This window comes from Grammomys surdaster, unplaced genomic scaffold, assembly GCF_004785775.1.
Source record: "Grammomys surdaster isolate TR1022 unplaced genomic scaffold, NIH_TR_1.0 126178, whole genome shotgun sequence".
Taxonomy (NCBI): domain Eukaryota; kingdom Metazoa; phylum Chordata; class Mammalia; order Rodentia; family Muridae; genus Grammomys; species Grammomys surdaster.
The window spans coordinates 60,021-75,297 of record NW_021620984.1 but is presented as its reverse complement, the minus strand read 5'-3'; the positions used below and the strand labels follow the sequence as shown (position 1 = coordinate 75,297).

Sequence of the window (15,277 nt, the reverse complement as noted above, 5' to 3'; positions counted from 1 at the left end):
ATAGATAGATAGATAGATAGATAGATAGATAGATAGATAGATAGATACTGCAAATGGCAGGGGCTTTTGTAATCTCCAAGCTCACTTCTAGTGACACACCTCCTTCAGTCAAGCCACACCTCTTGATCCTTCCCAAAGAATTTCATCAGTGTAGATCAACCATTCAAGCATGTTAACCTGTGAGGCCCTTTCTCATTCAAACCATAACACCCCTCCACTCCCAAATTGATAGACTATTTTTCTTTGTATTCTCTATTGAGTATTAAGTTACTTAGTATTTTATTTCCTAAATGTTGAATAAAAACATTTCCTATATTTTAATGTCAAAGAAAGTACAACCTAATAAGTTAATGAATGTATCCATTCAATTTTATAATGTTGAATCCTTTCAATTTGCAGTATTGAAGACAGGACCTATGAACTTGTGAATGTTAGACAAGAGGGGAAGGTCTAAGTAAGGTGTTCACGCTGACCTTAACTTTTATACAGGTTGGCATTAAATCTGTGATCCCCCTCTATAGCTTATTGAATAGTTGCAAATACAAGCCTATACTACCAGACTTGGTTTATGTGATTTATTTTTTATATAATATCTTCTGGCTATTGTGAATGCATATTAATACAGAAGATCCATGTGATAAAAATATGTTCTATATGATAGTTCCCAGTGTCATACAAAAGCATTCAAAAATGAATTGTGAAAACAATTATCTTGATAATTAAATACACAAGATGGGTTTAGAATTTGTGAGAACACTCTTCCAAGCTCAATATAAACTCAAAACAGAAGCTGGGTAAGAGAAAATGTCTGGTTATGTATTTTAGAGCACAGTTGCAATGATGTGAAGATGAAGCATGCAGTCTAAGTCTTTGGGTAAGTGATGAGAGCATAGCCAGGAGACATTGAAGAGCATTTATAATCAGTCCTAGATTAACAGGGAATCCATGTTAGCCATAGTGTTCTTCTCATTCAAATATCATTTCCCTTTAACATGTGAACCTTTGCTGTATACATAGTTTGGGGTATTTATTTTGTCACAGCGAAAATATACTGAGAGTGAACAGACTTCCAGAATAAAGTATTTGTCTCTATCAGGTCCACTACCTGATGGTTCTGTCTGCCAACTGGGCCTATGTGAAAGATGCCTGCCGCATGCAGAAATACGAAGACATCAAGTCAAAGGAGGAGCAAGAGCTTCATGACATTCATTCCACTCGCTCCAAAGAGCGGCTCAATGCGTACACATAAATACGTTTCTCTGTTCCTTACCACTCGAATGCATTGGTGTTTAATTAAGGGCCATCCAACCATCCAACCTGTGAAAAGCAAAACGAGAGTGCTTCTCATCAAAGATATGTAGGGTGACTAATGAATCACCTGAATATAACTCTTTGCTGTTTAGCACTCAATCTCCTAATTTGTTAAATTGGAATGACCAAATTTCTTCTACAAGCTCCTATTCAGCCTTTTTTTTAATCTCTTGAACTGATTTAGTTATTCTGTAAGATCAAAGATATTTAACATTGTCAAATGCGAAACCTTGTTTGATTTTTAATCACATCCCACATATCACACATAACATTTTTTCGCATTGTTTCTTATGCTTTGAAAGAGAAAATAGCTTTTTATACTTTTTAGTTTTGATTCCAGTAACTAGCTTAACTACAGGTAACCTTCAAAGGGACCATTGTACATTATGAACAAGAAACAGAGATGGCATCACGATAACACTTCTTGATATGGGAATCTAGTCTGGAGATCAGTGGCCACATGACTATTGGCCCTGGTTAATGTTTTCATCAATCTAAGGTGCAATTTCTAAATTTATAAGGGTAGGTTAAAAAAAAAGTGCTTCTTATCTTTGTTCACATTGTATTTTTTTTTCTTGGTGTACTTAAACTCTGATTACTCATGTTTATGTTGTGAGCATGTAGAAACAGTAATGCTAATGCATGGCCAGTTGCCTTTCTAAGATTGTGACACCAGGCTTACCTTTTGAAGTTTAGTATAGAAACAATTATCATGGAAATAACTACTGTGGACTATTGGAGAGTGATCTTTTTGTGATTTATGCAGTGGCTGGATTGGATCTTTTAATATGCTAATGTGGAAAATTAATTACCTTTATGAAGGTGGTATCTTAAACATAAGCACACTAAACCCTCAAGACTTGTTTCACCCACTTAAAACTCTTAACGGATTGCACCTCTGTAAGCTATTTCTTAAAATGTGTATGATATATTTGAAAAGATTTCCATTAATATAATAGCTTTGCTTGCAGCTTTCCAATCTATGTTGGTTTACCTGTAGTGTTTTCTAAAGGGTGGTCAGAGGCCACTAGAGAATGTATTGTTTGGGAGTGTAGTGATATATTTTGTGTCTTTATTTCAAGTAAGTCATTTTAACCGAATGTTCATTCATATTCATTTATAAGAAGTACCTATATCAGAAAAAATTTAAAAGAAAAACAATCAGTATTAATGGACCAAATTTCTGTTTGTTTTAACCTTGACTCTCTTTTGATTCTTTCTAACGCTACAAGAATGCTGTGAAGTGTCATTTCAAATAATGATGTAGCCTGACAAGAAATTTTGTCAGTGTATAAACCTAGGTAGTATTGTGCACTGATTTGACCATTGTGAAATCCTCCTTCAGTGTAAGTGCATTCCCAATAAAAATTATTGAGTGAAACAATCTTTGTACAACTACTAGTCATGCATCATCAGTAATTTTACAAGTTCTTGTAGTAGGTATGGGGGTATTACTAGCGTTATCTGTGGCATGATTATGCATTCTATAATATTAATTTGGGGGTCCTTTTGCTTTTTTAACACTTAGATTATCTTAATGGTTCAATGTTTTTCTGATATATGCAGTATTAAAGATATTCAGCAAAAGTATTAATGGGCTTCTTTAAATTCTATATTATAGTGTTTCAGTTCTGTGTCTACAGTGTGTGATGATTTTTAAAACTGTCTTTTAAATTTATGTAATATTGTTGACATTTTGGCTTTTATTTCTGGTTTTAGAGTTTGTATTTTCATGGAGTGCTTTGTAGCAGGCATTACAAGTAATCTGTTTTGTACATAAATGTGCCAACAGCTTGATGGTGGCGTTTTTGAAATGTAGAACAAAGTGCTTGCAAAATGTAATAAATACACTTGTGTACTTTGTGTACTTATTATTAGTTTCTGCAGTGGTTTTTGTTTGTCTTGTTCATTTTTCTTCTTGTGTGTGCAGTCTTTCAATGCAATAAAATGCCATCTGGGGAAGATTCTTATTTCAGTTGAGGGGATCTGACCCTTCAACATTTAGGAAATATTTTTTCTGTGTGTGTGAACATCTAGTGGAAAGAGACTGAGGAATGGGGATTAAAAATATTTGTCCAATTTCTTTTTTTAACGTTTTCTTGCCTGATTTCTATTTTTTTGTGCTTTCTCTAGGGTTGATCAGACTCAGAAAAACAAAAACTAATTTAATTCGAAAACAAAAACTGCTTTCTTGGTTTGTTTCTAAATATGAAGGTGAGAGCAATGAAATCGAAGAAAAGTTTCCAGAATTTTTGCTTTAGATCTGAATTATTTTTTTCTTATAGACAAAGTGACATAGAAATGAGTACATTAGAGTTACTGATTAAATTTTATAAGGTGTAGGACATTACAGTCTTACTCATGCAGTGGGGCACATTGCAACATGAAACTTTCTTGAACTTCCATTAACAACAACTGCAGTATTGAAAGAACATCTATACGAGTACCTTAATTATATTTAAAATATTTTTTAAGATAATAAGAAAGTCATTACTTCATGAATTCTATTAAATGTACCTAGACTTTTATATCTTCCAGTGTATATGAATTTTAGTTTAGCAATAAGATAATTTTTTCTCAAATATCAACATGAACAGAACTTTTATAATATACTGTTCCTACTTTATTCCTTAGGAAATCCATTCTAAGATTTCCAATGGATATTTGAAACTGTAGAATATTTAGCTGTATACACACTGTAGTTCATATACACATATCTATCATATTGTTATATACAGTAACAAATTAGGAAAAATCAAAGTAAAAAAAAGACAGCCAAAGCCATTTATTAATTAAAATATAATTTCTCTCTTTTGTCCCATATCTCTGGCTCTGCCCCCCCTCCTTCTCTATCAACTGCCATATTGTTAGTAGAATATGCACTGTTGATTCTGTGGACAAATGGGTAGTATGTACACTGTAGACTTACTACACAAGTGTGTACTGTGTGTACTATGGATACATTGGACAAATGAGTAGTACATACATTGTGGATTTACTGGAAAAATTGGTAGTACATATATTGTGTATACACTGGACAAAAAGGTGATGTGTGCACTGTGAATTCACTGGATAAATGGGTAGGATGTACGCTTTTGATGCACTGGACAAATAGGTGGTGTGTATACTGTGGATACATTGGGCCAATTGGTAGGATGTACACTGTGGATACACTGGACTAATGGGTAGGATGTACACTGTGGATACACTGGACTAATGGGTAGGATATTCACTGTGAATACACTGGATAGGATGTACGCTGTATATACACTCGACAAATAGGTGATGTGTATACTGTGCATACACTGGACCAATGGGTAGGATGTATACTGTGGATACAGTGGGCCAATGGATAGGATGTACACTGTGGATAACTGGACCAATGGGTAGATGTACACAGTGGATACACTGGACAAACAGGTGATTCAGAGTAAAATGCAGATCATCACACTACTTACAACAAACTTTATGAGTTTTTGTAATTTTCCAGAATTATTTGGACCATAGTTGAATACGAGTAACAAAGAAACACCCCATAAAAAAAGGGACTACTTATGAAATAATTTCTGTGATCTCATGGCCTTTCTTTTTAACTAGTTGTTTTTGTAGTATGTATTACTTTTTAAAAAAAATGTTTTTATTGGCTATTTTATTTACATTTCTGATGTAATCCCCTTTCTCCATTTCCCCCTTACCCAGGAACCCCCTACCCCATCCCCCCTCCTCCTACTTCTATGAGGACATGTCCCCACTCACCCTCCCACTCCCACCTCCCCACCCACGATTTCCCCACACGGGTCATCCAGCCTTCACTGGACCAAGAACTTCCTCACCCACCTATGCTGACAAGGCCATCCTCCCCGAAGTACATAGTTGGGGCCCTGGGGCCCTCCCTATGTGCTCCCAGGCTGGTGGTTTAGACCATGGAAGCTCTGGTTGGTTGGTATTGTTGCTCTCCCCATGAGGCAGCAAACCCTTTCAGCTCCTTCAGTCTTCTTTCTCACTCCTCCATTGGGAATTCCATGATCAGCTCAATGGTTAGCTGTGAGCATCTGCCTCTGTATATTTCAGGCTCTGGCAGACCTCTAAGGAGACTGCTATATCAGGCTCCTGTCAGCATGCACTTCCTGGCTTTCACATCAGCGTCTACCTTTGGTGACTGCACATGGGATGGATACCCAGGTGGAACAGTCTCTGGACGGCCCCTCCTTCAGTCTCTGTCCCATGCTTTGTCTCCATATTTGCTCCCATGAGTATTTTGTCACCCCTTCTAAGAAGGGCCAAAGCACCCACACATTGGTTTTCTTGTTCATGAGCTTCACGTGGTCTGTCTTTGTAGTATGTATTCTTAATAGAGTATCCTCATACTTTTTATTAAAAAACTGCAAAACATATCTTTAAATAATATCAACATATAGCTAATTTTAATCCTAAGGAAATTCCTAGTTTTAATAATAAAATATGTATAGGTCATCTTTACATTATATTTATAATGTGCATTTGTTTAAAAGTTAGAAAACAATTTCTGAAAAAGCAAGTATTTATTTTGTCTTAAACTAAAGTTTAAAATACATTTATTTTAAGCAATTGTATAGCTTAAAATCACATTACTGAAATCTGAATTATATTACAGCATCATAGACAACAATTTTAACATTTTGAAAACTATTCAGATAATATAGCATTTTAAATCACTAGAGGGAAATTTGTATAAAATTCTAATAGTTCAAATATAAACAGCCATTGCCAGCATATATTATTAATCCTTTAGCATAAAAATAAATTCTTGGCTTTTTATCATTGTTCAAGAATTTTGTTACTGTTTAAAACTAAAAAAGAATTTTAAGAAGAACATAATAAATTATTAATAAATTAATTAAATATTCTGATTGAAACAACATCTTGACATGTGCATTAATAACCTGTGAGATTTTTCTTGATATATTGAAGTGTCATAGAAAATAAAATATAATAAAAAATGAAGGAATTGAAAAATCTGAACTATTATCAAAGGAATTAAGGAAGATACCATAGTGTAGGGCAGAAAATTTTTTGTGACATTCACTTAGGATGCTACATAAATATCATATTCATTAGGCAGGTTTTCTGTTTTCTTTTTCTTTTTTGTTTCCTTTTGCTTTTGTTTAGTTGAGACATATAGTGTGCATAGTACAAGCCAGCTTCTTTCTGTGTCCTCCCGAGCACCTTTGAACTCACAGTACTCTGGTATGTCTCTGCTGTCCTAGGATTGTAAGCATGATGTCATCTTTTTTATATGCCTTGCTTTGTTCTGTTTTAATATGACCATGTGTGTTTGCTGCTTTTTTTGTTGGAAAAATATTTATACAAGTGACCTGAAGAACATAATTATTTTAACTTATTTGCTAGTTGATGAAACTGTACATAAAAACCAATAACACATATGAAGTATTTTCGTGCTTTCTATTAAATAAGCATGAATTATTTATGTTTGGTCTTTTGAAAAAATTTAAACTTTCACATTTATTCTTAGAGTAATTTGTCTATGTAAGTATATATATATATATATGTGCTTTTCTACTTTTGCATTTGCATATATATACAGATACACATATACATCATATACATATATGATAAAGATATACATACACACACATATATATGTATGTATATGTATATATACATACATATATACATCATATACATATATACATATACATGTACATATATATTATAACTCTGCCAAGAAGATATCATCCTACCTTTTCAAGGTATAAAAGAAAATGATTTCTTAAAAGAATAATATGTTAAAAATTATTTGTGTTTTTTAAAGGCAGAAAAGAAAGCTTGAACTGTCCACTAGATTATGTCAACCAAAATCATCAAAATACGATTTCTGATCTTTTTTTCCCGTTTAGAGTTCTCCCTCTACTGACCCAGCAAACACAACTCAGACTTACTTGCCATTACAATTATAATCTACATCTAATTTTTATAGACACAATGTTGAAAATGATTGCCATATTCATCCTCCTCCTTTAATGTTTTATTTTAAATATGATGATACCAAGTCTTCGAAATCAAATACAATAACGTTTTGAAGGGAGAACTGAATGTTTTCACCATGGGAATGAAGGTTAATGAGGCAGTCATTCAAAAGGTCTTTATGTCTGTAAAATAATTTTGCTTTCTAAGACACTTAGAAATTTAAGTAGATGCAACTGATTTTAAAAACATACTTTTCACATAGTATTGTGTTACTTGTAAAGATTGGCAGTTGGTTTTAAGAAAATTTTCACTTAGATTTTACTGTTTTTTGTCTCATACACATGAATCACCTGGTAGCTTCCAGACACTTCTAAATAGGATTCTTCTTGATTTATGTAAATGCAAGTTTCACGCTTAAAGTAAAACAAGAGAGGTGTTTGCTGAGCAAGCCCAAAAGTTCTAATATTAATATGACCTTGAAACTTGGTACATAGAGGGTATAACTTATTTTCTCTTACAGTAGTTTTGGCCTTACTTCACCCTAACTACTCAAATCTCCAAAACTTATAATTTCTAGCCACTGCAAACCACATAAAAGCTAAATTTTAGGCACCTCTTCTTAACTAGCATTCACGTTTTGAGAATATTTACTATACTGAAGCCAAAGAAATGCCTATTGCTTGTATACCCTTCAAGGTCCTGCTGTATAACCTATATCCCGTTAATAATGCACTGACCTCATCCTGTTTCCTACATTATTGCAGTCACAAATTTCAATCTTCCATTACTTTGAACTGTTACCTTTTATTCACTGATGTGGTAATATAATAACCCTTATTTATCTCATCTTCCCTAAATTCCACCTGTGAACTTAGAAAATATGGTTAGAGAAAAAAATAATCCTACTGAAGCTCACAATCTTAATGATTAAGCCTCAGGGCTGCCAGTAAACACACTCCATTTCTCTAAAAGAAGGGATGACAAACTGTTTATATATATGACCATATATCAGATGCTTTAGATTTTATGTGCTACGGGGTATCTGCTATAGCTACTGAACATGCTCTTTCTCTTGTCTTTGCAATAAAGGAAGCATAAAACTAATATTATTCTCTATAAATATGAAAGGAACTTATTACAGGACCCTTGAAATGTCAAAATTCACTTATATTAAAGTTTTTTAAATAAAATTGTGCAGTAATATAATCTTTGTATATCATTTATAGACTTTAAATCATACCAATATTATATATAACAATACAGTATAGATTCTGTTTTAATTGTTGTTGGACTATTGTTTAGGAGAGGCTGACAAGAAAATTGTGTGCACATGTTCATTATAGACACAATAACAGCATGTGTCCCAAGATAGCTGTGAATATGACTCAGGACATTTGTAGACAACATCATGTCTCAATGTCAAATGGCTAACTGTCCTTATTCAATCATGTACTGTCATGTTCAGAAGTTAAAGACAAAAGTCTCATATTTTTCTCTCTCTCAGCTTCTCTTTCTAAATTTATATCAGATATTACATCCCTTCTTAATATATTTTACATATACAAGAAATTCATTTCTTGGACTCCTCCCTGTGAAATTCTCACCAATACACTACAAAAGACATCCAGCAAGTCACTGAACATACTTGATTATGAGCCTACCATTTATCCTCTTTACTTGGCTGTTGCTCAAAATACTTGGGAGAAATTCTATGGCAGTTACCCACTCTTACACGGCAGCATCTACTTGCTTAGAACCCTGAAAAATTCAGTTAAGCTATGAGAACACACCCACCCCCCAAAGTGAATTGGTTCTTCAGTATTAACCTATACAGAGTTCAAGCTTCCTACTGAACATATTCTTTTGTGAGCGATAGTAATTTGGTCAATTAAATACAGATTTTTATCTTTTTCTGTATTCCTTATTTTATTGAAGGGCATTAAACATACATTAGCTATACATATTAGAAACATTTTATCACTGAATTTTTTCAACCCAGATAGATGTAAAGTTTCTTTTTTGACCTCTAACACTATTCTCTATTACAATCCATCTTCACATTTACAATCCATATTGAGAAGCAACAATTTTTGCTATCCTGAATTTCTGTAAAAGCCTATTATCTAGATTTTCTCTTCATCTATGTGACTATGTTGGGTCTGTTCTGTAGGTAAATAACTCCCCAGTGGCTTTCCTTTGCCTCTGAAGGAATATAAACTTTAATCATTATACTCATGGAGCACTGTTTGACTTGGTCCCTTAGGAAGCTTCACTGTTCTTACCAACTAGTAGAACTGTAGACAGGCAGAGATTTTTAATTCACCAAATTCATTGTTCTTCACCCACTTGATTTTAAACTGTATCTTGGCCAACTAGAATGTTCCTCTCCTTTTCTTTGTTTAACTCATTTGTATGTAGCCTTCTACATTCTTAATATCTTTATTAATTAGCATCATTATATGTCTCTATATATGTATATAGGTGTGTTTCTGGGTGTGTGTTTCTGGGTGTATGTTTGCATGTGTGACCTTTTACTCATTGTTCAACATACTTTGCCTTGGAGAAAATATTGGATTGATTAAAATTTGATTTTAGAACACTGTAAACAAACTTTGGTATAATTTTCATAAATATTGGAAAATTGTATTATATATACTTCATTTCAGTAAAATGTAAGCCTGGAATGACCACGCTTTTATTCTGAACTCTACTCTCAATAACATCTTTATGGTTTACTGCTAGATTTTTCTTGAGTACTTGTAAAAAAAAAACCATGAATTCACTAATGTTATAATAGTTATATAAATATCCATACACAGAAATCAGATGTAAGGTAAGGAATACTGGTTTAATTAACTTGGCTTTGAAAAGTGGAAGATAAAATAAGGCATTTATTTCTGATATGTTCAATTTACATGAGTAATATAAAGTATATTAAACTAAAATTTTGTCATTTATTTATACTTTATTTAATAAGAGTAATTTTAATGTTAGGTATGTCACCAATGAAAAGTAGTAGACTGTACTTTATATTGTAGCTTTTGAAAGAATGCCATGTATAGTATATTCTTCTGATTTTATGTAATGATTGTCGCAATGTGAAAACTATAGCTTAATTAAAAAGGAGCTTGTCTAATAATTTAGGAGAGATCTAGGATTCATAGGTTTAAAAGTGTTAAATAAGAATGACACACATATTTATTTATTGGTCAAAATTTCAATATGGTTCTTCAGATTCAAAAAATATAACAAAACTTGGAGTTCTTGCAGAGGATCCAGGTTCAATTCTCAGCACCTACATAATAGCTTGAGACTGACTGTAGCTCCAGTTTTAAGGGAATCTAATGCCCTCATTTAGCCTCAGTAGGCACTGGGCACAAAGGTAGTACAGAGAGACACTTAAAGTCTTCAATAGAGTACAGGAGTGAGAACCTGCAATAATGTTAGGCAGTCACAGTAAATTCATTGATTCAAATTCTCAGCCTTGTAAATAGATTGCTCAAGAAAGCAAGTTTGTTATTCATAACTACAAAGGTACTTGGATAAGTCAGTGGTTTGTTAAAACTTTATTTTATCGAGTGGTAATATGTTAGAAGAATTTTCTGAAAATACAATCTATTACATATTTTGGTTTTAAATGTGTTAATAGTTTACTTTCTAAATAGAGAGTGTGATATCTGTCAAAATGCTATTTCATTTTGGTAATACATGTTTTTAAAATCTGTATTAAGAAGTCAAAGAGATGTTTCCATGGTTAAGCACACTGAGTGTTTTTTTAAAAGAGGATCATGTTCAGTTTTCAGTACTCATATGGTGGCTCACAGCAATCTCTAATTTTAGTCTGAGGGATCTAGCACCCTCTTACGTCCTCGATGGCACTTCTTACACATGGTATACAGACATATAGGCAAAACACCCATGTACATAAAGTAATATTAAAATGAAAGAATATATATACATCATTTCTCTACATTTTAAGTATTTTATATGTATCTAGTACCATTTAAGTATTTTCTACATAGTAACTATTATATAACCATAGAGACATATGACTAAGTTTCTATCTCTTTTGTATATGAACATTCTACCAAAACTAGACTATGTATTATGTTAAGGAGGAGGTGATGATATGACAACTTCAATAACAGTAAACAAAACACAAATTGGCCAGAAATTAGATATTTAGGTAGAGTCAGGGTTTCCAAAAAGAATGCAAAGGATCTTATAGAAAGGGAAAAGAGGCAAAGCTTACTTCGTATTCCTTATACTGAGAGTCAATGGATGAGTAATGCATGAAACCTCCCTTGTTCAAAGAAACTTTGCTGAATTTTATTTGTCTGAAGTTAACAACTTCAGTAATAACGCACAGACTTAAAACAATAGCTGTTGCCAGGGCAATGTAGACATAAATTTCTCACCAACTCGTCCTTTAGATTATCAGTCTCCGTGTAGCACTCCTAATGACAAAAAGTGGAAGGAAGACCTAAAGAAAAGCAAGTGTGATTTTGTTTTCTTCATGTGAGAAAGGAAACAGTTTTCTAATTGAGAGAAAACAAACTAATAAAGATACACCATCAACTATCTGTGCATTGATCAGAAAACATACACAGACTAATTCAACAACTAAAAAATAAACTAGTTAAAAGTTTAAGTTAATGAAAAATGGAGATATGCTAGAAAGTTTCTTTATTGATGGTTATACATTTATGATCTTGAAATACAAGAGATTTCTAGGATTGTCTTTCAACAGTCACTGATTTATGCCATATTCTGCTGCAAGAACACCAGCAAAGAATATATGGGATATTTCATTAAGACTGGGTGTATTTTGCTTAAATTCTACATTTTTGCAATTATTTCTGACACGAGGTATGAATATTTTACTGTTGTTTACAGAGAGACAAATTGTTATGGCATCTATCTATTGTAGAGCATTTGGATTTTCGGCTCTTTCCTCAGCTTCAGCATGTTTCTCTTCTTCCTCCTCAGATAACAAATTCTCAATATTTTGCTTTTCCTCAAGTTCTGTTCCAGTAATTTCCTCTTTTTTCTTCGGTGACTTCTTAACATCACGTTTTCTTTTCCTAGATAAAGCTGCAACATACCTCCTTTTTCGCTCATATCTTTTATTCTCTAAACACAAACGACAAAGTAAAAGGAAGAGACATATACTAAAAATAATAGTCCAAATAACTAGTACAGTGAAAATCACCTGGATCGGTGGTCTCTTGGGAGGGGGGCCACTATCAACACTGCCTCCAGAGCCCTTGTGCAGGCAGTAGGGTGGGGCCCAATGTTCATTACAGTGGCAGTGATGTTTATTGTTGCATATACCTCTCTCATTGCAGAACTGAGGCATACAAGCTTGTTCCCATGATTGTACAGCGACACATTTCCTTCCTAAGCAAAAAAAGTCTGAACCACATTCTGTACCATCCTTCACCTCACCAATATCAGGTACTCTCATCCCAAAATGGTAGTCAGTACTCCAGCAGTTATATTTATCGATGTGAGTCCAATGCACAGTAGAATGGTTGTGCAAACGAGGAATTTCTGTCACGTTCTCACATTGTACTCTCCCACATAGAGCGTTTTGCTCATTACATCTTACATAGTTAGTATTTTTCAAACCACAGTGACCAAAGCGATCTCCTCTAGTGTTCATTTCTAGGTAGCAGTTCTCATGCGCATTCTTGGCTCCTTTACCAAAAATTTTTCCGCACTGTTCATCACGGGTATTACATTGCTTTTGAAAGCAAACACTCATTCCCACACAGTGGATTCCATCCTCCACGTACACATCTTCTGGGCATGCACCAGAACTTCCATTACACCACTCTGGGAGATCACATTGATTGTCACGTTCCCTACACAATGTGCCTGATGGCATGAACTTGCAATTTTGGCAACACAGCCCTGTAGCACATTCTGCCCCAGATACCAGAGTGCAGTTTTGGAAACAACATACATCCTGGGCACACAATTTTAAGGAACCACAATCACATTCCTCTTTACCTTCAACCACTCCATTCCCACAGCGTTTCTTTGTAATAATAGTTGCTGGATTTGGGAGATTGCGTAAACAAGTCTTTCTAGAAGTAGTCTCTAAGAATTGTTCATAACTACAGTTGCTGAATGCATCTGAGGGTGCTAGCTTTTTGTTCATTATGCATATGTTTCTCCCACATGTGCAATACTTTCCTTCATCATTCTCCATCCCCAACACATGACCAATCTCATGTGTCATATATGTCCTAAATGAAGCCAGTCTATCATCCATAATGCACTCTAAACCACAATTCAAATCAATATTGCATACTCCTGAAAAATAGGACACAGTAAGATCATTAACACAAAAATCCTGCTTCACAATAATATGTGCAGAATCATGAACCACACGTTTATTGAAGCTGGATTGCTTCCATTTGCAGAAGTTTTCCATCATGTGGCGTGTGGTAGTTACTGTATAGGGGTTTCCTGCATTCCAAATTTCAATTGCAATTAGAACCACATCAAGATTAATTGAGTGATAAATATCATCTACTAAATTGACACCCATGACTACATCCATCTCCACAGTTGTTGAATTTCTGTTCCTGAAGATGAATCTTCCGTGATCTACTACAACTGCTAGTTCAAGAAACCATTGGTGGAGCCACCATCCTGTATAAGAACTTTGCATCAGAGTGGAATTGTCATTCACTTGAAATTTCAGTTGATCTGCTATTTCTTCTTTTGTTAGTCTAAACCCTATGGGTATATACTCTGTGTCCTCCCAATCCATCTTATACACTAGATGTTCAAATGTGGCAGAAACCACTTTGGGCTTGATTTCATAAGTGATTCCATTTGTCCTCAGCATTCCTTGAATGTTTCCTAGACAAGTAGTAAGAGTAACCATGGATTTCGGATCTCCTTCCACATAACCATGGTAGTAGCAGTCATTCTGGACAAAAGGCTGCTCTTCAAGAAGAGCACCCTGGTCAGTGTAGGTGAACACAGTGAGAGATCTGGATATCAATTTCTTCTTGGCCTTCATGTGGACAATGTGTCTTTGACCCCCGAAGTGTAGGCTATAAGAGATCCAACCTGGATCATCCATACTTCTGTAAGTGCCTGTGACTCTCAAAGGTATCACTACTTCAGGGGGGCTGTGGTATTGGGATCTCCCAATCGGTGGCCATCCAGATAAGAACAGAGTTAATTCCAGACACAGTGGCAAGAGGGTAATTTTTACATGTTCCAAGACATCCAATACTGTCATTATGAAGTAAGGGATAAAAGACAATTATATAGGGAAGGAGTTGCTGCCAGTATTTCTCTTCTCTTTAAGTGCTTTGTAAGTAGTGGTCATATTTAATGGACTGTCTTCTGGAGGAGTCAATCCATCAGGGGGAGAACTAAAGGTAAAAACAAAAAGGATGGAAAAAAAGGATTTGGGAGTAGGCAGACCAGGTGGAGCAGAAAGAACACAAAATGGGTTAAAATGGATTAGTGAGTAGCTCAAGTCATGACTTGCATAATATAATTATTGAGGGAAAAATCTCAATAATTCTTTCTTTGAATTTCAAATGACTCTTTATATTAATTAGGAGAAATGTATAAGTCTTTATACATATTATTTTATCACATATATTACTTAATCACATTTATTTTATATGAAATTATATGCAATCTTTCTACTTCAGTTACCACTGTGTAATCCTATGAAACATTAAAGTATTGCTAATAATTCCTTATTATCTATGGCAATTGGTAAGTTCAGTGATACAGACACATAGTCATATAAAAACTGTAGAATATTAGACTGGAATAGTTTAGATTAATAAACATTTGTTACTCAAAGTTTTTTAAATCTAGGTTTATTGTTTTTCTTTAAGCCTCTAAACATACTAAATGAAAAAAAAAAACCCTCAAACTATCTAGTAATAGAACAGTTGAAGATGGGAGAATATCTAGAAATCAATATGTGCAGAAATTAAAAGGAAGTAAATGAACT

General features: G+C 34.0%; 2 protein-coding genes across 2 annotated transcripts in view; one reads left to right on the top strand and one right to left on the bottom strand.

Annotated features, from left to right (window-relative positions):
• Nucleotides 1-3,185, top strand: part of Gpm6a (glycoprotein M6A) — a 265,035-nt gene extending 261,850 nt beyond the window's left edge. The window contains exon 7 of the mRNA XM_028757648.1: nt 1,097-3,185. Coding sequence (XP_028613481.1) covers nt 1,097-1,249 — 153 coding nt within the window. The 3' untranslated portion in view covers nt 1,250-3,185. The remainder of the gene's footprint in view (nt 1-1,096) is intronic.
• Nucleotides 3,186-12,199: 9,014 nt separating this feature from the next.
• LOC114612687 (disintegrin and metalloproteinase domain-containing protein 21-like) lies at nt 12,200-14,542 on the bottom strand. Its single transcript, XM_028757697.1, has one exon. It carries the CDS (start codon nt 14,540-14,542, stop codon nt 12,200-12,202), a length of 2,343 nt encoding a protein of 780 aa, XP_028613530.1.
• Nucleotides 14,543-15,277: the final 735 nt, after the last annotated feature.